This window comes from Tamandua tetradactyla, chromosome 2 (genome assembly GCF_023851605.1).
Source record: "Tamandua tetradactyla isolate mTamTet1 chromosome 2, mTamTet1.pri, whole genome shotgun sequence".
Classification (NCBI taxonomy): domain Eukaryota; kingdom Metazoa; phylum Chordata; class Mammalia; order Pilosa; family Myrmecophagidae; genus Tamandua; species Tamandua tetradactyla.
The window spans coordinates 208,098,187-208,119,722 of NC_135328.1; the positions used below are offsets into that span (position 1 = coordinate 208,098,187).

Genomic DNA, 21,536 nt, shown 5'->3' on the forward strand with positions numbered 1-21,536 from the left:
CCCAGGTGGGGCTTAGATGGCCTGGAGGAGGAAGGGGAGGCACCTGCTGTCCCAGCCTGCAGCACCGGCCGAAGCAGCCAGGTGTGTCTCCGGACAAAGCGAGACCCATGCCAGGGTCAGCAAGGCGGACAACTGCTGTGTGGCTTTCACATCCATTCACCGTAGCACAAGGACAAGGAAATGGCTACAATGGTCTCAGGAGGCAGAATGCCTGGGGATCAGCTTCCAGCCCAGTGGAATCACTTCACATATCTTGTCCTCAGTTTCCCCATCTATGCAGTAAAGTTGCAAATAGCGCCTGCTTTAGGTGATGTATGGAAAGCACTTGGCGAGGTGCCTAGCATGGCAGGAGTGGCCACAAAGGATTCATTCCGTCCTCTTTGCTTTCAAATTCAAGTCTCAGCAGCCAACGACTTTGCCACAGTCTGCAGAGAGCCAGGGACAGAGTGCCCAGCACGAGGGCTGCCCAGGGGTCCTGAGAGACTCCCAAGACTGCCACTTGTGTGGTCTGGGCAGCCCTTTGGTGACACAATGGCATGTGAGACAGGGCCGCCACCAACCCAAAGAATGATTTAATTAATTAATAATAAATTAATTTTAATTTATCATTATTTATCCACTTAATAAAATTGTTTAATAAAAGTTGTCCCTCACTCCAGAAGATGTAGCCCCATGACAGGTTGTGTGGCTTGGTGCTTAGGGCGTATTCTGATTCAGTCCCCCTCTGCTTTTTCAGCCAGCACCCTGTACAGCACATGATGCCAGAGACTCCACAGCAAGACTCTGGCTGCTTTGCAGGAGGCCAGAGGAGGTCCGAGGGGACGGAACCTCAGGGTAATTGCAGAGAACAAGTTTGGACGTTGGAGTCCTACCTAAGCTCTGCAAGCGTAGTTAAGTTGCCTTGTATTAGGTGAAGAGACGTCAAAGACACGTGTGCCATAGGGTTGTCAGATGCTGGGCGGGGAGGGAAGGGGGTCCTCAACACAGCGACGAGATCACGTAACTGGCTCAGAAAAGCAGAGCAAGTCTACCAGCAGGACAGCACCAAAAGGGATGGGGGACCCGTAGGGGACCAAGGTGCCACCAGCCCCAGGAGACGTTGACACAGGAAGCAGGGGAGCACGATGCGCAGACCCGTGGGGACAACCCATGGTTCTGCTGGGCCTGGGACGGTGGCATGCAGTGACCCCATCTCAAGCCCCCAGAGCTGCTGGAAAGAAAAAACTACAACTGGGACAACTGCTCCTTTTTAGTACAAGCAAGTCTCAGATTCAAGGACGAAAAGAGGGACAGAGAGCTGGATGGCTCAAGGCCAGGTTTAGTGCACGGACATGCATCTTCACTTTCCCAGCCAGAGATGACCACCCGTTGTGTCTCCAAGTTCTGACATCCCCTTTGGGGTCAGGGTTAATCACTCCTGCTCCTTACAGGGGAGTGCCATCTGTCAGGTGTTTGAATTCCTAATCAGTCATTGAATGGCTTTGGACCATATGGGATTCTCTCCCTTCCTCAGGTCTCTGTTCTCAATATCCCTGCCCCTGGAGAGTGCCCCAGCCACCTCGCTCCACCAAAGACCCATGAGAGTCTTTAAAGGGACAGAGCCTGGCTCGGTGCTGGGCAGACAGAGGGCACAAAACACACAGTCGCCAGAAAAATGTAGGGTACCCAAAAAGTATTGGGAAGAAATAAAAATATCAGCTGGAAAGACTGGATGCCTAGACTGTACAAGGAAAGCCACCACATGCTTACTGGAGAGAGAAAAAAAATTCATCTCATTTGCAGGATGCAAGATAAAGCCTCAAAAAATCAATTGCATCTCATTCTTATGTCCACAGAGACCCACAGAAAATTCAATGAAAAAGATTCAATTTATAATAATAATAAATAAATACTTCAGAGTTCTTTTGATCTGGGATTCAAGGTATTTGTTTAAAGAAATTATAAAAACCCAATGGAGGTTCAATATTGGGAAGACCATCAACATAATTCATTACATTAGTAAATTAAAAGAGAAAAAAATGTACAATTATTTCAATAGATTCTTTAAAAGCCTTTAATTAATTTTTCTTTATAAAAACTCTAGGTGAAATTGGAATAGAAGTAGACTTCCTATACATAATAAAAAGAGTATTATCAGAAACCAGCAGCAAATATGGCATGCAATGTTAAAATAATAAATGTATACCTATGAAAACTAAGAATGAGACGGCAAACATTTTTACAAGCATTCTGCAGGTTTTAGACAATGGAATAAGGCAAGAAATTATGAGTTCAGTAAATAATAAAAATGCCAACATTTATATTGTGCCAGTTACTGTCCTAAATTCATTACTTTTTTACAAATGAGGAAATTGAGGCATAGAGAGATTAAGTAACTTATTTACATAGCTTTTAAGTGCCAAAGTTACGACTTGGACTACGTGATTTGGTTCCAGGGTATTCGCTCTTAAGAGATACTTATTAGAGGTGCTGGAAGAGAATAGGAATATTATCATTTGCAGATAATATAAGTGCATAACTTAAAAAAAATCCAAAAGACTGAAAAAAAAAGACCATCAGAGCTGATAGGTGTCAGTGAGATGCCCACATAAAAGGTAAACATGCAAACGTCACCAGTTTCCTCCACTTGAGTGGGGCAGAAGCCTCTGTAGCAGCCTTTCTGGACTTCCTTGAGAGGTCCGCCCTCAGCAGTCAGCACATCCCTTGATGTCTGGGCTGCCTTCCCTCCAGCCTCCAGCTGGCCCTCCCCCAGCACAGGTTCTCAGCATGCCTTTTAAACCAGACTCTCGTCCTGTCCCATCTCATCCTACCAACTGGGTGGGATCATGGCACATTATCCATGCTGGAAAGGTAGATGAAGTCAGCAGACCAGGCCACCCTCCCTCTTCTCTACCATTGCTCAGAGTTTTAGCTTAATATGGCAGACTGCTGGCGACGGACAGAGTGCCATCCTTGAATTCTTCCAATAGCCTGTGTTCAAGGGAACCAGATGTATCCCTTCTTGCATGCTTACGTGGTGACAGTGTCACTTATCGTCCAAACCAGGACCCCCAGAAGCTGGAAGGATGTTGTTGGCAATTACCTTCAAATAATGAGCAAAACCTGGACTGTCCCAGGCAACCTGGATGCCTGCCATGCTCACTGCCCTCTGACGAGGGCGGGTTGTTGCCACCATCCCATTTTACAGACACAATTCGGATGCCGAGAGAGGTGCCCAAGGTCAGAGAGAGGAAGAATTCAAATGGTTCTGCCCCCAGAGTCCCTTGTGCTAAGTGGCCATCACGGCTGGCCCACACACTGCTCGTCTTTGAGAGCCCCAATACAGGGTTCTGCACGTCGGGTGCTTGGAGTCACGCTGCATCAATTTGGACTTTTAGGAATAGCAGACATTGCGGTGTTTGTGGGACACAAAGAAGGCTGGAGTGGTGGACAATGACAGAGGGAGTCATGACAGGGTGGGGCAGGGTCAGTCTGGGTGTCTCATGGGTGTTACTGTAGCATTATAATAAGGTGAACCAGGGAGTGACCTGGCCTGGCTTCTGTTTTTGAAAGGTCACTTGGCTATGGCAGGGACACCGGATTTGGGGGCAAGGGGACATGAGTGGAAGCAGGGAGTGCAGTTAGGAGGCCACTCACTATACTGGTGGTGCTGGGTTCTTGGACTATGGTAGCCCTTGAGATGGGAAAAAGCAAGTGGACTTGGGGATATTTTTTTGGGCTGACCAAATGAAGACAGGCAGGGGAGGGAGTGGGGGTAAGAGAAGGGACAAGGCAGGAAAAACCCCTGGATTTTGGCTTAACTAGCCAAGTGGACAATGATGCCATAAATCACATGGGGAGGCATGGGGGGGGCAGCAGGTTTGGGGGAGAAATATGGAGTTTTGTTTTGACCATGTCAAATCTGGAGGGGCTCTTTGGCTTAAAACTCTGGGAATACTCCCCGTGGGTAAGGTCCAACTCCACTGCCTGGAGCGCCCACCCGGTGTGGATGGAGCGCCCACCCGGTGTGGAGTTCTGCACAGGCCCTCGATGGGCCCCCAGCTTCCCTCTCCTCTCTCCTTCCTGCCACCGTTCACTGATCACTGACGGGATTTATATGAGCCGCCCCAGGCCTTTTGCACCTGCTCTTTTCTCTGCTTTCCAGGCTCAGCCCTCACTCCTGAGGGCCTCCAGACAGGTGAAGGTCCCTCCTCCGTGCCTCTGCGACACCCTGTCTCTCCCCCGGAGCATGACCCAGGGACAACCTCTCCGTTTTCTGGAAGTATGAGTTCTACAAATGAATGAATGATCAAACAAACTGGAGACGTCCCTAATTCAGAGCCCACGGATCCAGACGGGTTCATTTTTGTCTGTGTCCAGAGAACGGACCTTGCATGATTTGATATTCAAAGAGTAAACAGGGTTAAAGGGGAATGTTTAAACACTTAAGGAAATAAACAGCTTTCCAACATCCTCAATTATTTTTGGAAGCACCTGCTCATGTATAATTAATGTGCTAATTGAAATGACTAGTATAGCCATTAAAGCAGTCCCTCAAGAACCACTACTTGACAACACTTGCTTAGACCCACTTGAGTTACTTTGCTGTCTTGTGAAATGATAATAATAATAATAATAAATACAACTCCATTGCTTGACAAATAGCCTCCAATTCAGACTTTTCACTCCTCCAGGCTTCCATCTCCCTCACTCATGGGATACTCGAGGTTTGTGTGCTAAGATTCAATGAAGCCCTGACTCTGGAAAGTATCTGTGTCCCAGGCAGGTGAACTGTGCTGCCTGTGTCAGCTCCTCACGGTGGAAGCTGTGTTTTCCCTCTTGTCCTTGTTTGATGTTGACAGCCCCCCACGTGGGTCTGTGGCTGGGCGTCTCTGCAGAGACAGGGGGCTCCTGCTGTGCAGCGATGCAGGGAGCTCAACGTAGCCAAGCCCAGGTCTCTTCCGTACACCGTTCCTCTCCCCTCGCCCCTCTCCCATGGCGTGGGCAGCTGAGCTTCCCAAACAGGGTTGCACATCTTCCCTGTCTCCTGGCCTGGATGAGAGCAGGTGGGGCTGCAGGAAAGGGAGCCAGACAGATCCGCCTACAAATTTTGCTCCATCACCCACTGTCTGAGAGGCTTGGAGCCCCTGAATTAACCCCCCCGAGCCTTGAAGTCCCCATCTGTAAAATGAGTACAGGCCTGATTCTGTGCAGAGATGATGAGGTGATTTTTATGACCCACCCAGCATAGCATCGGACCCATGCTTGGCAGGTCAAGCAATGTTTACAATGGAGAGAAGGGTGCTAAGTGCCGTCTTGCCCATCGGCAGGATCCCCAAGCCACAGGGCCCAGCCCTTCCAAGGGAAGCACCCTCAGGTTGGCTGTTGCTCAGAGAGAAGCCCCCCCCCCCCGAGGATGGAGCCTGAGAGAAAGAGCACAGCTTTGGGGTTGACCATAGAAGGCTGAAGCTTAGTTTTACTCTCCCACAATGTGACTTTGAGCAAGTTGTTTGTTTCACTTGCAACCTTGAAACCTCGGTTTCCCCAGCTCTACAAAGGGAATCACAGTGTTTAGTGTCCAGGGTTCTTTCTGCCCTGCCTTTCCTCTTCCTTCTGTTAAGGCTCTCAGAGGTCTCTGAAGATGGTCAGCTTCTTCATTCATGGGTGCACCCAGGGCCAGGTAATTTGGGGATTTCAGTCTTGACCCTAAGAACAAAGGGGGTGTCACTGCTGTGTCCAGGGCAGAGTGAGGTGGACAGAGATGTGTTTTACAAGGCCATCTGGCTGCAGAGCGGCCTTGTGGATTTTGCTCAATGCCTCCCCCTTCTGTCCCCAGCTCAGCTCCCAAGGCGTCTGCCAGCCTTGCCTCTGGGAAGGCTCGCTCGGAGGGGGAGGCACCCTCTGTGGACCCTCACACTGCGTGCGCCCGCTTTCCAGAAGCTCCGCTCAGATTTCCTGGCACCCGGTACGTGCAGAAGCCCCCCACTTGACGGGTGGGCTGGCCAAGCTGGCTGGTGGACTGACCCCTGGCCCTCGCGTTCCCACGCCTGAGACCTGTGACGACATTGCTGGGAGGCTGAATGTGATGCCATATGGAATCCTGGAGCTGAAAAGAACTTTTCAGGGTCTCCCTGGGCTGCGCCCAGGCGGCCAGGACTCGCTTGGCCTGTGTGCTCTTGACAGGTGGCCACTTCCAGTCCCCAGCTCCCCAGGAACCCACCAGTTCCCGGGACACCCATCCTTTGTTGAAAAGCCTGAATTGTGAGAAAGTTCTTGCCTTCATCAACTAAAAGTTGATGGTCCCTCAGAGCCATTTCATTCATTCATTCTCTAAGTCATGTGCTCGGCATCTCAGGAGAAAAAACAACAAAGACAAAACAAGGAGCTTGTATTTAGGGAGAAAGTCATCCAGCTATTATAACAAAGTCCTCTCAAAATCCCTCAACTAGCAGATACCTGTACTTCTCTTTCAGGGCAGTGACCACATTTTCAAATTTTAACATTTATGTGACCATCTTTTGGGGTAATATTTGCTTTCACTGCTTAACTCTAAGCACCATAAAAATGAGATCACATTTTTCTCATTCCCTGCTCTATTCCCAGTGTGTAGTTGAGTGCCTGGCACGTGGCAGGTGCTAAAGAAATATCTGCTGCTGACATGAACACCGGAGTTCATCGTGGTAAGTCATATGGTGGAGCTCTGAGTGTTACAGGGGTGTTATGAGAATCTAACGCTGAAGGGGAGAGATGGAAGGGGATAAAAGGATGGGGGAATGTCTCCAGGGGGTGACACTGAAGCTGAGCCTTGGAGGGCATGTCAGAGATTGCCAGATGGAGGGGGGGAGGGCACCACAGGCAGAGGAGGCGGCATATGCGCCCGCACGGAGGTGGGAAGGCACATTGGCGCGTTCCTGAGAACTTCAAATAGGCCATATGACTCGAGTGGCGGGCCCATTTGGGAACGTGGCAGGAGACAAGGCTGGAGGAATCGATCAACGGAGGTTCGGTCAAGAAAGGCTGTCTAAACTGGGCCAAGGACCTCGAGCTTGATCCTTGCCATGGGGAGCTCTGGTTAATTGTGGGGTACGGGGAGGGGGGGGGAGGAGAGGGAGCAGCACTGACACCTCTGACAGCTCTCTGAGCCTCCTCCTAAGAGGATACAGCTGTCCTCAGATGAGATTGACACGCCCACCAGGCAAGGAAAGGTGGGAGAGGAGGAGGGTTTTAGAGAGAAGGAAGTTTTCTGGGAAGCATTCCTGTCTTCAGATCTGTTATTTTATTTCATTTGAGTGTTTAGAAGTTCACTTTTAATCTTTCCCCAACATTTGAATCAGCCCCTTTGTCACTGAAACTTGGTGGACTTAAGCAGGAAAAGTCTGCCAAAGCACACTTGGGCTTAATAGAGCTCGCACGCTCCCTGGCTCAGAGGCCCCACCGCAGCTCAGGCCAGGTCTCCACCCTCGGATGAGCAGCGGTCAGTCTCCCTCCAGGCAGTGGTTTGGCCTGGGAAGCTGCTGCCTCTTTCCCCAAAATGGACTCCCCTGTGGGAAAGGATTGAGGTGAGGTTGGCTGCGAGTTGGGAAAAAGTCAGCAATTCTATAGAGACGATATCATCCACCATTATATTTTACCGATGAAGATCCTGAGGCTCAGAGAGGGGAAGTGGCTTGTAGAGGGTCACACAGCATGTTTCTCCCCCAGGCCCTTGCTTTTTCCTCTGCTATGCAGGACACACTCCCCAGAGTGAGCTAAACCATCCACATGTTCTGCTTGCATGGGTTAGTCTACCATGTCTTTCAAGACCATGCAAAGGGAGACCCTATTACTGGTGTGTGGCTCAGTAAAACGCCTTGTCATTTAGATGTCTGGTCCAAATATTGGCATGCCTTCTCAACAGTTTGGAAGCCAAGAGCTTATCAGCATTCTATGAAAACATATCAGAAACCTGATCTTAATCCCCAAGAGAGGACAGATTTCTGTCCTCATAAGGAGAGGAAAGCACCTCTCCTTATGGAGAACTGCAATGTGTTGCCAAACAAGTTCTCCCTTTCTTGGCTTCTTATCTCCTTATTCCTTCCAAGGGCATCTGTGCACATGCCTAGGCTGCCCGAGCTGTGCTGACTGCACCCTCCCCTGCCGCCAACCCCACCCAGGTCTTCGGAAAGTGCATGGACCTTTCTGATGCAGAAAGTCCCCTTGTTCTCATTTTCCTAGATCCATCCTGAGGGTAGACTCTGAGACCCAAGGGTGCAACAATGATGTCCTGTGCCTCTCACATTGACAACCACCTGCATATCTGCTGCTGTGGTTCTGGAACTTTCCACCAGGGGGTGGGGGAGATGTCACAGATGCCTTTGAGAAGATTCAGCCCCTGTTTTTCCCAAAATGCCCACAACACAGTGGGCATAATTTCTGACGTTAAAGCATCTCCAGAAGCCCCCACACATACTCCCTAGGGATCTAGAGCTCTCATAAGGACTCTGGCTCAGGGCCTGCCAGTGGTCATAACAGACGTTGGAGAAAAAGATGCATAAGACCTAGCCACAGACACAGAGAGGGGTAATAAAGTGCAGGTGCTAGCTCTCTCAGCAAAGGAGGTCCCACATGCTGAGGGGACCCAGCAGAGGGCTGTCTTAATTCTATCTTGGTGAGAAGGCTCTGAAGGCTTCACAGAGCAGAGCATGAGTAAGATTTGGCCAGGTGGGAAAGAGAGGATGAACTGATATAAGTACAGCCTATTTCTTCTGCACTGGGGGTGATGGAATGGCTTGTCCATGGGGTGTCTCATTTGTTTCACACAAGTCCTCATGAGATGCTTAGCCCATTGGCCAGATAAGGAGACAGGTCTGAATAACATAATGAGCCATGGCAGGCTTAGAAGCTTACCCTGTGAACAGAGTGAGTCCACCTCCTTCTCTTGTGTATCTTCAGCCCTCTATAGTAGCTAGCTCTGGGAGGGGGTTTAGAAAGGTGTGTAACAGCTGCTGTCACAAGGGCCACTGAGCAAATTGGGTGCTAGACCTGGGGTCTTTCCTCCAAGTACTAAATGCATTGTGCAATTACTCTAGACTACCCTAAACTGTCTGAGCAGTCACTCGCCCATTCTCAAGGAGGAGAGCAAAGCTGTCACCAGCTCCAGATTAAAAGGCTGGGGAAATTTGGAAAAATCAACATGCTTGGTAGCTTATGATCAGTTTGCAAATGGAGATAGACCATATAGAAGCAATCCTGTCTTTATGGTACTTGATAAATGTTTGTCAAGAAGTTCAAAGCCAAATCTACTTAATAATCAAAACCTCAAGGCCAGGCCAGTGCTTGCCTTTGTGCTCCCCTAAGCCCACTCTCTTCAGGCTTCTGTTCCAAAGAGACTGCTCTTGACCAGGGGCTCTAAGTTCATGGTCATGCCCCTGTTCTTGTCTGAATTCATCTCTCAGTGGCACTGGAAACAGTCGACTATACTCTCTTTTTCGAAGCATTTTCTTCTCTTGGAATCTGGGACACCCACTCTCCAAGATTTGTTCATATCTTGCTGGATATTCCTTCTCAGTCTCTTTGCTGGTCTACTTTTCTATCTCTAAATTGTGCAGTTCTAATTGTGCAGTCCTTAGTCCTCTTCTCTTGCCTCCCAGGTCATCTCATTCAGGCTTCTAGCTTTAAATATCCTCTGTCCATTGATGCCCCTCAAGTATAAATCTCCAGTCCTGACCTCTCTCCAGAATTCCAGATTTTTAGTCTGATCCATTGCTGTGATGCTTCTATCCCCATGTTTTAGAGGCACCTCTAACTTAATGTGGCTTATAGGGCCCCTTCCTTCCAACCTACTCCTCTCCTCCTATCCTCCCATCTCAGCACACACCACCATCCATGCCCAGTTGCTCGAACTCAAAAGCCAAGAGTTATTCTGAATTCTCTCTTTTCCTCATCCCTTCCACACATGAACAAGGTCTTTAGACTCTACTGCAAATTAAAAACCAGAATGAATTTCCCTCCCATCATCTCCACCACCACCATTGTAGTCTCCACCTAAGGCCATTGTAGTCTTCTCCTCTTCCCTGAGTTGTTATAATCTCTAACATGGTCCCTCTGTTTCCAGGCTTGTGTCCCAGTACAATTCATTCTCCACCCAGAAGGGACCTTTTAAAACCTTCCAAAGCTTCCTGTTGCATTTAGAATACTGCCAGATTCAGTTCCCTGGCTACCAGTCCCTGCCCATAAAAAATGGTCTCATTTTTTAACTTCTCTCCTGGTTCACTTTGCTCCAGCCACACAGGATTTGGTTTTGTTCTTTGAACATATGCATCATGTTTCCATCGTGGTTCCTTTGCATTTGTTTTTATTTCTGCCCCAAAGTTCCTTCTCCTTCCTTTGGCATGGTGGGTTCGTTGTCCTTGAGATCTCAGTTTAAATGGTACCTCCTGAGAGAGCCTCTATCTGACCCCTCAATCCCTTTCTATGGGTGGTAGATTGAGCACGTACCCCATGAAAACGCATGTTCTTAATCCTAATCTGCATTCCTATGGGAGTGAACCCAGTGTGACTAGGACCTTTTGGAGATGTTATTTTTAGTTCAAGTGTGATGCAACTGAATGGGGGGCAGGCCTTCATCTGGATTACAGGAGTCCTTTCTTAACGGAAGAAATTCAGACAGAGTCAGAGATGGCCACATGGAGGAGCTGGCAGCTGGAAGTCAATAGAACCCAGAAGACAAAGGAGAGGACATGGCCATGTGATGTGAGGCAGGGACAGAAGCCAAGGCATTTTGACCCCAAGGATCACTGGCAGCCAGCATGAGAACATCACAGACCTTGGGGAGAAAGCATGGCCTTGATGCCTCAATTTTGGATGTCTGTTAACCTCCAAACCGTAAGCCAATAAATTCTCATTGTTTAAGCCAACACCTTGGGTGGCATTTGTCATAGCTGCCTGGCAGACTGACACACCACGTCATCATCTATTAGTCTATTTTAATTATATATACCACAATTATCACTATCCAGTATTTTTCTTTTTATTCATCTTTTCATTCTCTCACTCCTCTTCTTCCACCCCAAAGGTAAACTATATGAGCACAAGATATTGTTGTCTTGTTTTCCTCAATGCACCCCCAGACCCTAGAGCCATCCTGGCTCAGTAAATATGTGCTTAATTAATATTGAATGAATGAGCAGAGCAGCTCCCTGTATTCAGAGTTTCCCAAACACCAGAGCATGGTCCCTGGCTGGACCCATTGAATTGAATTACAATCATCTAGGGAGTTGGTTACACCAACAAATTCCCTGAGGCTCCAACCCTGAAGGTTCTGATTCAATGACTGTAGAATGAAGGCTCCAGCACCAATATTTTTTAACAGGCCCCTCCAAAAGTTCTAATAAGCAGTCAGAATGGGGAACCCTTTACAACCAAACTTCCATTGCAGGAAGGAATGGGGTTGCAATCTACACTTTGACCTCCAGGGGGAGCTTAAGGGTCCCCCATCATCCCACCAGCAAGGAGGAAGATATGGGGTGTGGGTCTAGGATGGTTCTGACCACAATGGTTGAACATGAAGCTTTGGTTGAGTGGAATAAAAGGATTGCAATGGAATGGGACTGGACTTGGAAACGTGTTACTACATTCACTCTAAATCAGCTGTGCTTTGGTGAATCCTCTCTTTGATTGCTCTCTCTTCCTTCACATATGACAGGTGTGATGAGATTGGACATGGGGCATACCTTGTCCAAGGTACGGGGCATACCTTGGAAGGCCAGGGGTGGGGGAAGGAGCCTGGAGAAGGCAGCTTGGGCTGACTTGGTCCTGGTTCTGTGAAGAAGACCTCTTGTCTTCCTCACTTTCTTCATCCTCCAGATCTCGGAGCTGTGAGATATGTGAGTTCAAGATGAGGGTGTGGAGCCAGAGGAATAGCAGGGAGCAGCCAGCCTGGGTGGTTTCCAGGCTGGGCTCTAAGCCAGTAGGAATTTAGGCCCTGGTTTCTACCGGTCACCAAGAGTGTACCTGCCTTCTTGCCTTTATGATATTGTTTGATTGTGAAGTTCCTTTATGATCATCATTTTCTATTTTGTTTCAGGCAACAAAACATGGCCAAGGATTGAAACTAAGAGAGAACAATGTCAGGAGAACCATTTTGAAATAGCTCCCTGCCTCAGGGAGAGCTCAGATCCATTGAAATGGCTTAACTCTGATGATATTTCAAAAGAGTGGAAATCCTCTGAGGTCACCACACAGGGACAAAAGAGCCTGCAGGCTTAAATTGTTGTCTCTGCTCATATCTCTTGGGAATATAAGTGATAGGATGGAATTCAAAGGATTTGATCCTGATGATCCTCTCATCACCTTCCACTGTATTTTTATTCTGTAACATCCTTCTGTAGATCCGATTAGTCTAAGAAATGTGATGGGATAATGGACACCATTTACTGAGTAAGCACCATCATGAGCCCAACACTGGTCTTGTTGGGTTACAGACATTATCTCATATAAGCCTACACAGTAGTCGTTTTCATATCCAATTTCAGATGAGGTTTCTCAAATGAGGAAAGGTGAGGCTACTCCCCAAATTCCCATGCCTAGAACTCATGCACAGGTATTCTGATACCAGAGTCCTGCCTCTTTCCACCTCACCCTTCCCAGCCTCCTGCCTCATTACCTTCTCTGATGGCCCAAAGCTGCCACAAGCTGGCAGAGGCATTCAACACACCCTCAAAGGGGAACTGGCTCTCACCAGGTAGCGTCACGGGGAAGGCATCTGTTCCACACACACAAAAACCTCCCAGATGCACTTCTCCTCACAAGGTGACAGAGGTGAGATAAGGGATACTGAAAGCTAGGCTTTATCACTGTGTGTAGATCTCCTTCTCTTTCTGTCTTGCTCCGTGGCTCTCTTTTCTGTGGCCTTGTAACCTGGGCCCAGAGTAGCTCTTGGGAAGAAATGGCAAAGGAAGGAGACAAAGCAAAGGAGAAATGATAAAAATTGCTGTGAAAGGTTAAAATTCCCAGGCTTCTCTGTGGCTGTTTAATGGATTTCTATGATGTAAACAGACCTTTGGCTTTGCCTGCTGGGCAGGCGACCTCTAGCTAAATGGCTTTAGACAGTGTTTCCTAATAAGAAATGTTCCTTTTTTCCACAGTCCACAAAGCCCCTTGAGTGTACAGAGACCCATACTACCCCACAAACAGACAGAGTCCATCCAACACGTCTTAACCAGCAGTGGGCAGTATGGCTGGGCTGCTGAAATGTGTACATGCAATTGTATTGATAGCTCTACTGTTTGTTCATTTAACAAATTTTTACTGAGGCTACTTTGTGCTAGATGCTGAGGATACAGAGGTGAAAAGACATGGCCTTTGTTGGCCCTTGAGATGGTCAGAGCCCAGTGTTTTGGGCAGCTGGGGTTTGTGACATGATGAGGTAAGCCCTGGAATAGCCACAAGGAGGCTAGCAAGTCACAGATGAGGAAACATCTGGCTTTTTGGAGAAATCAGGGAAGGCAACATGAACTGAAACACAGCCTCGTTGGATGGCTTCAGTTTCTCCATCTGAAAAACTGGGTAAATAATAGTACCCACCTCAAAGGGCCAGTGTGAAAATTAAATGTGGTAAGTATGCCAGATAGATACCTGATCTGGTGCCTGGCTCACAGTAAAAGCTCAATTGTGTTAGTTGCTAAATTGAGTATTATTAGCATGAGTATGTAAATCACCAATTAGGCAAAGAAGATTGTTTACCACTTCTTTTCTAGAGTTTGTTTTTAATGCCAGGGATGATTTGTTATTAGGTGACAGCCTCCTTCTGGCCAAAGTGTGGAACTGCATGCCTGCTCTAATAGCCCTTGTACCGTTCTAGAAATAAAAAGAGAGCTCTGTTCATGAGCTGTGAAGATGGAGCCTGGAAAACCCCAAGAGGGAGGATGAATGTTTGCAACAGTGGAGAAAAGATGGGGAAGTGGTGGAAAGGGCTATGACACATCCTTACGTTGAACAGGGCTTCGTAGACAACTGCAAAACCTAGCACCTCAGGAGCCTCAAAGCGCTCTTGACTACGTGTTTTCATAGAAAGTACATCATTTTTGAGAATGGTTACCACGGTCTCCCTTCCCCCTCTCGAGTCTAATGATGGCAGATTACAAACAAATGCTATTCATTTTACAGAAATTAATTTTGGAGCTGGTTTGGATGGAAAAAACAATGAACACTTACTGTTATGTCCTTGTCAGGAAAGCACAGAATACTCCACAGGCCACAGAAACAATTCTTAAATATCTAGAGCAGCTTTCAGGTATCCAGAGAACTTTCCCTGACAATAGAACTGTTCTAGACCCGTGCTGGCCAGGGGGGTAGCCACCAGCTACCTATGGCTAGTGAGCACTTGAACTATGTGACTGGTCTGATTGAGAAATTAATTTTTATTTTAGTTCCACTTAAACTTAAACAGTACATGTGGCTCACAACCCCTGTGTTGGTCAGCACAGATCCAGCGTTCCGTTCACATCTACTTTCCAACCACATCTTTCTTTTTACCTTGCATATAATTTTGGCCTCCTTTTCTACAAATTGGGAGGGCGCCTCCTTAGTTGGCCAGTCCAAGGGACAAAGTGCCCAAAGCTCAAGCCCTTGCTGGCTTCGTCCCCATCTCCTACTCCCACCTCTAAGGAGTCCACAAGGCAGGAGCTTCTTAAGTGTTCACCAGAGGTCTTGTTACCCTTGGGAGATGACCTGTTTTACTTTAGACAATTTCTTCAGCTCCCCTAAATTACCCAAAGAGTCACATCCATTCACGATGTTTTCTGAAAGCTCAGTCTGATCCTATATCTTAGACATTGTCTTTAGGACCAGAGGGGAGGCTGCTGGGCTTGACACATGTATTTGGCCATTTTGCACACACTGGGCTGAGCGGGCAGTGGCGGCTGAGTCACAATGCCCTGCTTCTCCCTTCTAAAGGAACTGGAGACACAGTCTTGGCTGGGCCTGTGTAATCTATTCATTTCCTTCCAAGCTGGGCTCTGTGAGCTCATTCACGGGGCACGGGGAAAGGAAGCTGGGGAGGGAGGCAAACACACATACAGAAAACAAACAGTGCTCAGCGGCTCCCTGTTTGGGTAGGGGTAGGTGAGGGAGAGGGAGCTGGGGAGTGAAGCTGTAGGGGGCTGTCTGGTGGGGAAGGAGGGGTTCAGAGGAGGATAAGGTTAGGAGGGAGATTGGGACGCCTGTGGCTGCTTCTCCCGTCCCCTTCAGAAGCCCTGTGCCAGCCTTGGCTCTCAGTGCCACCAGGCCAGCGGTTTTCTTTCACTCCATTCAGCTGGCTCCTTGGGAAACGAGGCCATTGGTAACAGGGCCAGAGGGGCAGGAGGCACGGAGAAAACCAGCGGGATGGAATCACCTCCCTGGAATTTCCTCCCATCCTCTGCCTCCATCCTTTCCCATCCCAGGGCACCGGGTAGGGGTTGGGGGTGGGGGGGGCAACACAGCTCCAAGGAGAGCAATAGGTCAGCTGAGCCTCAGTCTGGCTATGGAATTAAAGGGCCCAAGCATCTGGCTTCAGAGGGTGATTTGCATGTGATTTACATACATCTGCATCCCCACCCCCCTCAAGGGTCCTTCAATCGAAAGACGTGAAATGAAATAAATAAATTAATTAGTGCAGCCTACCATAGACCAATATGCAGAGCCTGCCACCCATACGAGATGTAGCTGGTTCTGAAAGCTGTCAAATGATTGCAGGCTGCAGAGCAGAGAGAGATGGAGTGGGGGAGAGTGGAGGGGGTCCCAACATTGGGGGCAGACAAGGGGAGGGAGAATCTCTGTCCAAACTAGAACCTCCTTCCTCCCACCCCAGTCCCCACTCCCCATCCTCAGAGGACAGGGTTGAGCTACATGGACTCCTGCTTCTGGCCTCCTCCAGGGCCGGGCCTGGGCTGGCCTTGGATGTCCCCTTACCCCGGCAGCCGCCTCTGCAGGGAGGTTCTCTGCAGTGAGTGCAGCAGCGCTTGATGTCAAACCAGAGCGAGGGCAGTTCCTTTAAGGGGTGGGAAAGCAATGAGGGGCCCAGTGGTATTTTCCCGTCTCCAAGCTTTTCCCACCTCCACCTCCATTACCTAACTGTTCCCCTTGGGATGCAATATGTCTCTCTCTGGTCATCCACGGCTCTGAACTCTGACCCCCCCTACAGGACGGTTGAGGGAAAGACGAGGCCCCACCATCAGCAGCAAGCGGGAGGAGATTTACCCCAGCTCTTCTGCCAGGTGCTAATGAGATGCTGGTTGCATGTGCCAGCCGAGCAGTTCCCACATCTTGTCAACACGCCTCTTACTGGTTCAGTTCAGGGCACTATTTCACATCGGCTTTGACTTTCTCTAGGTCCACTGATCTGTCTAGGTTGGAAACCTCTGCACTGGGACCCAGCCTGATCCCGGATATCAGCTTCACAGCTGAGAGGCCAGACTGCTGGGAGAGCTTGGGTGGAGCACCCTCGAGCTGATCCCAGCAGAAGGGCTCCATGGTTCAGATGGAGAACCACAAACTCGGTTCAAAGGAGCCCAGATGGCAGCCAACAATGTAACCTTACCGGCAAACGATGCCCTGAAGACCAAAAATGCAAGAAGCAGCAGCAAGGAAGGAATGGCTCAAAGCAGGGCAGGACCAAGAGTGAGACGGAAGTTGAGGGAGTCCTAAGCCAAGGCTGTGGACAGCTTCGGATGCCTGGTTTCAGTGCATTCAGCAGTGGGCTTGGTGGCAGCCCCCAAACTGCACGGCCCACCTCCACCCCTCCCCGTGCTTCAGCCAGAGCAGGTTGGTTGGAGCAGTTTTTTTTTTCAAATGGTTTCATTTGGAGAAAGCCGGACCAAGTTTATAAAAGTTAGAAAAGGAGATGGTGAACTGTGGCCTGCAGACCAAATTGGCCTACCGCCTGTTTTGGCAGAGCCTGAAAGCTGAAAACGTTTTTTACACGTTTTAATGGTTGCAAAAAGGTAAAGGGAAGATTTTGCAACACATGAACATATATGAAATTCCAATTTCAGTGCTATAAATAAAGTTTTATGGGACGGCAGCCGCACCCTTTCCTTTATGCATTGTCTGTGGTTGCTCTCGCACGACAGTGGCGTAGTTGGGAGCTGCGACAGAGACCACCTGGCCCACGGAGATGAAGATATTTGTCATCCAGCCCTTTACAGAAAAAGTTTGCCAACCCTGGGTTTAGGTCACGGAAGGGAAGTTCTCTATCTAATCTGTGCCCAAGTGGCAGCGTCTCACTCGGGGCCGGCCTGAGCATGGCACTGTGGGAAAAAGCCAATAACGCCTGGGTTTTGTCTGGAGCCAGTCCCACCTCCTCTGTGGCAAAGGGAGAGCAGCCGGGGGGGCACCGTCCAGGCGCGTGAAGGTTTCTCTCGGGGATAACGAGGTCACCACAGCGCCCAAGGCCCAACGTTTATCCTCTTGCAGCCCACACCTGGGCTCTGGACAGGTGGACTCCTGCTGGGCTCTAGCAACATCCGCTCTCCATCTAACCTCATGCTCAGATGCAGGCCTAGTCCTATAGGTAGATGGAGTCGGTGGTAAACCGTCCCTGTAATTGGATTACAGAGAAGTCGGGGAGCCTTCTTGTACTTTCTCTTCTGCCAAAAACATTCCCCAAAGACTCAGGCCTTAGATTCCACCCTCAGACAGTCTGTGGCTCTTAATGGAAGGCAGCACCCACTGTGTTCTCGGTGACACATCCTTTGGTATGGTGAGGTTTGCCCAAGGGCAGGGGGAACAAAGGAGGCCAGAAAAAGACGGGTCCTGAGGGCAGAAGAGGTTTCGGCAGAGGAAGGGACCTGGCAGAGGGCCCCGGAAATCTCAGGGCTGGGCTGGGGCTGAGGCCACCAGCCCTGGCACTGGGCGTGGAGGGGACGGCGGTGGTGACTTACCCGGTACCACACGATCTCGCGCATTCGGCCGTCCGTCTTGAAGTTACACTTCAAGGTCACGGCATCCCCAGCTACCACGGGGGGGAGAGGCTCGATGCTGACGGTCAGGTAGGCTGTGGGAGAAAGGAGAAGGGGGCGGTGAGGGTGTGAGCGGAGCTGGAGGACAGAGGGGAAGACGCTGCGTCACGCAACCAGAGGGGGCGCTGTTCGCATCGCAGCGGATGTGGATGGCGGATGTGGTGGGGGGAGCTGCTGTTTCTGACTTCTTTCTCAGGGCCATCTCCAGGCTCCAATGGTTCCCTCCAACCTCCAAAACACTTCTCAGGATGAATTTTTCTACAAATGAAGGACCTGCTGGCCCCTTGAGGAAGTACCCCATTGTATTTCTACAAAACAGCCCAGAGAAATGACCTGGGGTCAGACACTGCATCTCCATTCCACCCCCACCCCTTTTTAGAGAATCACCATGTGCGTTAGCGTGTTAAATCCTGTGGGAAATTAACCTGCCGAAATGCAGTTAACTCAACATTTCTAAAGGAATACAGCACCCTTCCCATCCCTTAGCCCCATGGCTATCCTGCACAGCCAGGGCCCCACGAAACCCACGCTGGGATTTGGTGTCCTGGATGCCCAACTCCACCCATTCCCAGCCTCCCACCCAATCACTCCTGGTGAAAGAAGAAGACAACCCTGGGAGACGCCTGCTTGCTCCCCTCAACACCCAAATTTCCCGTCATACTCCCCTCTGCTGCCCAAAGGGCGTAGAGGTGGCATTGATGGTGGAGGAGCTGATTAAGGGGCAACTGCCTGGGCAGGCATCTGCAGTCCTGTAAACACCAGGTAATGCTTTTCGTTCACGAGCTGCCCTCGGATTCTCTGCCCAGCCCCCAGGAGCACAGGCATGGTGGCCGCCCCCTGGGGACACTCCAGCCTGGAGAGGCCTGTGACCCACTCTCTGCCTTCCCAACCCCATCCCAGGGGGCTGGATGCCCACTCCAGCTCGGCAGGGACTTCATTCTAGGGCTGCTCGTCGAGGCTCATCCGACCGGCTTCTTGCTGGCCCATGTCCGGCCATTGATCTAATGGATCAATCCAGTCCGATCATCTTAATGAGAAAACTAGCCAGGATGGAATCAGGGATTTCAATTGTGCAGGCAACTGGAGCAGACTGAGCCCCGGGCCTGACCCCTGCCTGGAACTTAATGGTTACAACAATCCAGGGAAAAAACAAGATTCGATCTGGAAAGGATCAATCTGGAACCTGGAGTCAGACACAGCCTGCGTGGCCCAAGGTTGCGGGTCCCGGGCTCCAAGTTGGGGTGGGGGTGGCCGTGAAGGTGTGGGGCAGCCTCTAACTTAGGCTAGAGGTCAGGGCTCCCCGGGAGTCCTGGAGCCTGAGCAATCCGAGGAAGCAGTGACCTGGGCAGATGGAAGGGCAGTTCTTCTGCCTCTTTCTTTCCTCATCTGCACAACTCCAAAGTCGGCTGCTGCCGGCTCTGTGCAGGTCCTGAGTGGGATCGGGGATGCAGAGCTGGCCGAGCACTGCCCGGCCTCCAGGAGCGTGCAGGGGGAGATGGAGAGGCCATAAACCAGTCACCACTCAGTGGAGGGAGGAAGGGGAGGCTGTGGGAGCAGAGAGGGCAGCCTCACCCACCCTGGGTGTCAGGGAAGTCCCTGGCTCAGCCAGGTCCTGAGCCAGGGACAATCAAGGAGGCCACTCTCAGGGACAAGGACCCAATAGCAGGAAGGACTCTGGGCCAAGCCCGAGTGTGAAATATGAATAACCGCTCGCATTTCCGCAGCACTTACTCTGCCTTGCCGGGCACAGAGTTGAGTGCTTTATCGACATTCATGCATTTAATCATCCTGACAAACCGATGAGAGAGAAGCTATTCTAATTCCCACTTTCCACGAAGAAGCAGAGGTGAAGGAATCTGCCGAGATTGCCAGCCATAAGTGAAAGAGAAGGAATTCAAACCCAGAGCCTCTGGCTCTGATAACCACCATACTACACACAGCCTTTCGGCTCATGGAAAATGTCAGAGATGGAGAAAGTGGGGCAAACTCTCACCTGCAGCTCTGTATGCCTGATGTTTCAAGCAGCTCTGGAGAGAAGGGAAGGGCGGTAGCTGTAGGACAAAGGCTGGAGTCTGGGACCTGACACGACCTGCTCCAATCCCGGGCCATGAATTGGCCAGTCTCCCTGGCTCACCTTGCCAGTGGGGCTGCCCTGCCCTGAGGTCTCACCTTTCAAGGAATAATATAGGTATTGAATAGGTAAGAGTTGAGCATCATAGGTCCAGGTGGCAAAGCCCAAGACCAGAGAAGCGTCCTCTCCCACTGGGTGGAGGAGGGCAGGATGCATTCTCAGATGTGTAAATGCACCCGCCAGCCCAAGGTGGGTGCAGATGGCACGTGCACGTGAGGCAGGCCAGGGTGGGGTGGAGGTGCCAGCTTGCAGGGTCACTGTTGGCAAGCTGAGGGAATTACAGGTGTGAGCCTGCTGGAGGGTGAAGGGGTTGGGGTTTGCAGTCCTGGTCATCAGGTGGTCATGCCAGGAGAACCCACAGGTGCAGCAGTTCCTTGTGGGTTCACAGGCATGTGCCAGAGTGAGAGTTGGGAACAGCCCACTGCATAGCCCAGAGGGGCAGGTGCCGGGGTCCTGGAAGAGGTGAATTAGAAGGTGGGCACGTGACTGAGATGGTTCTGATGCCTTGGAAGGCATTTTCCAGTGGGTGCAGATGCCCGGGGGCTTCTTCCAGCTCTTTCAGGCAACAAGATTTGGATCATGAACTAAGTTTGAGAAACATAGAATTAAACACAACTAAACATGTTCTTTCTTTCCAAGACTTCTCAGGGTCTTTCTTTCCTCCCTTCTTCCTGTCTTTCTTCTTTTTAGGAGAACATAGTCGTTGAAAATCTATTCTGTGCCAGACACTGTTCTTGGCACGGGGGCTACAGCAGTGGAAAACAGATAAGTCCCTGACCCCATGGAACCGACCTTCTAGATGAGCAGACAATGATGAAATAAATAATGCAAATATGTTAGCCTTAATAAGTGTGATGAAGAAAGCCACGGCGGGGTAAAGCGACGGAGAGTAACGGAGACAGGTGATGTGGGGAGGCTTTTCTGCAGAGGCTGGAATAAAGGAAGGTGGGAGCCATGTGGATATCTAGGGGAGAGCATTCCAGGCAGTGGGTACCATAAGTGCAGAGGCCTGGGGCTGGAGTATGCTTGGAGGGCTTTGTGACTCTCCAAACGTAGGCCAGATCAAGACATTTTTCCTTAAATTTTTACACTCTGGGGACCTTCTTTGGCCAAGTTAACTTTTGGGAGTAGGGCCAGGGCTAGGACTAGGATAAAGGTGCCTGGAGCACAAAATTGCAGGAGGCATGTACTCTTACTGCAAGACCCTAAGCACCTCACCCCAGGGCTGCCCGGCTAGGGGCCTCTGCAGCAAACATCAGCAAACACCGCTCCAGGCTGAGTCAAGAGTGGCTTTGCCTCCCTTTCCATGCTGGGGTGTAGGGGGGGAGGAGGGCAGAGGAGAAATGCTCGCAGGCCCTCTCTTTGTCCCAGCCCTATTGAGAACTGATGAAGCAGGCCTCCACGCTGCTGAGAAGGTAGGAGGCCTTAACTCTGAGGACTAAAAGCCC

At 50.1% G+C, this 21,536-nt stretch overlaps 1 protein-coding gene across 1 annotated transcript in view; it reads right to left on the bottom strand.

Moving 5' to 3' along the window:
• Window positions 1-18,159, bottom strand: part of IGSF21 (immunoglobin superfamily member 21) — a 142,858-nt gene extending 124,699 nt beyond the window's left edge. Inside the window, exons 1-2 of the mRNA XM_077130696.1 lie at window positions 18,072-18,159; window positions 17,880-17,992 (exon numbers count right to left, since the gene is read on the bottom strand). Coding sequence (XP_076986811.1) covers window positions 17,880-17,992; window positions 18,072-18,159 — 201 coding nt within the window. The remainder of the gene's footprint in view (window positions 1-17,879; window positions 17,993-18,071) is intronic.
• Window positions 18,160-21,536: the final 3,377 nt, after the last annotated feature.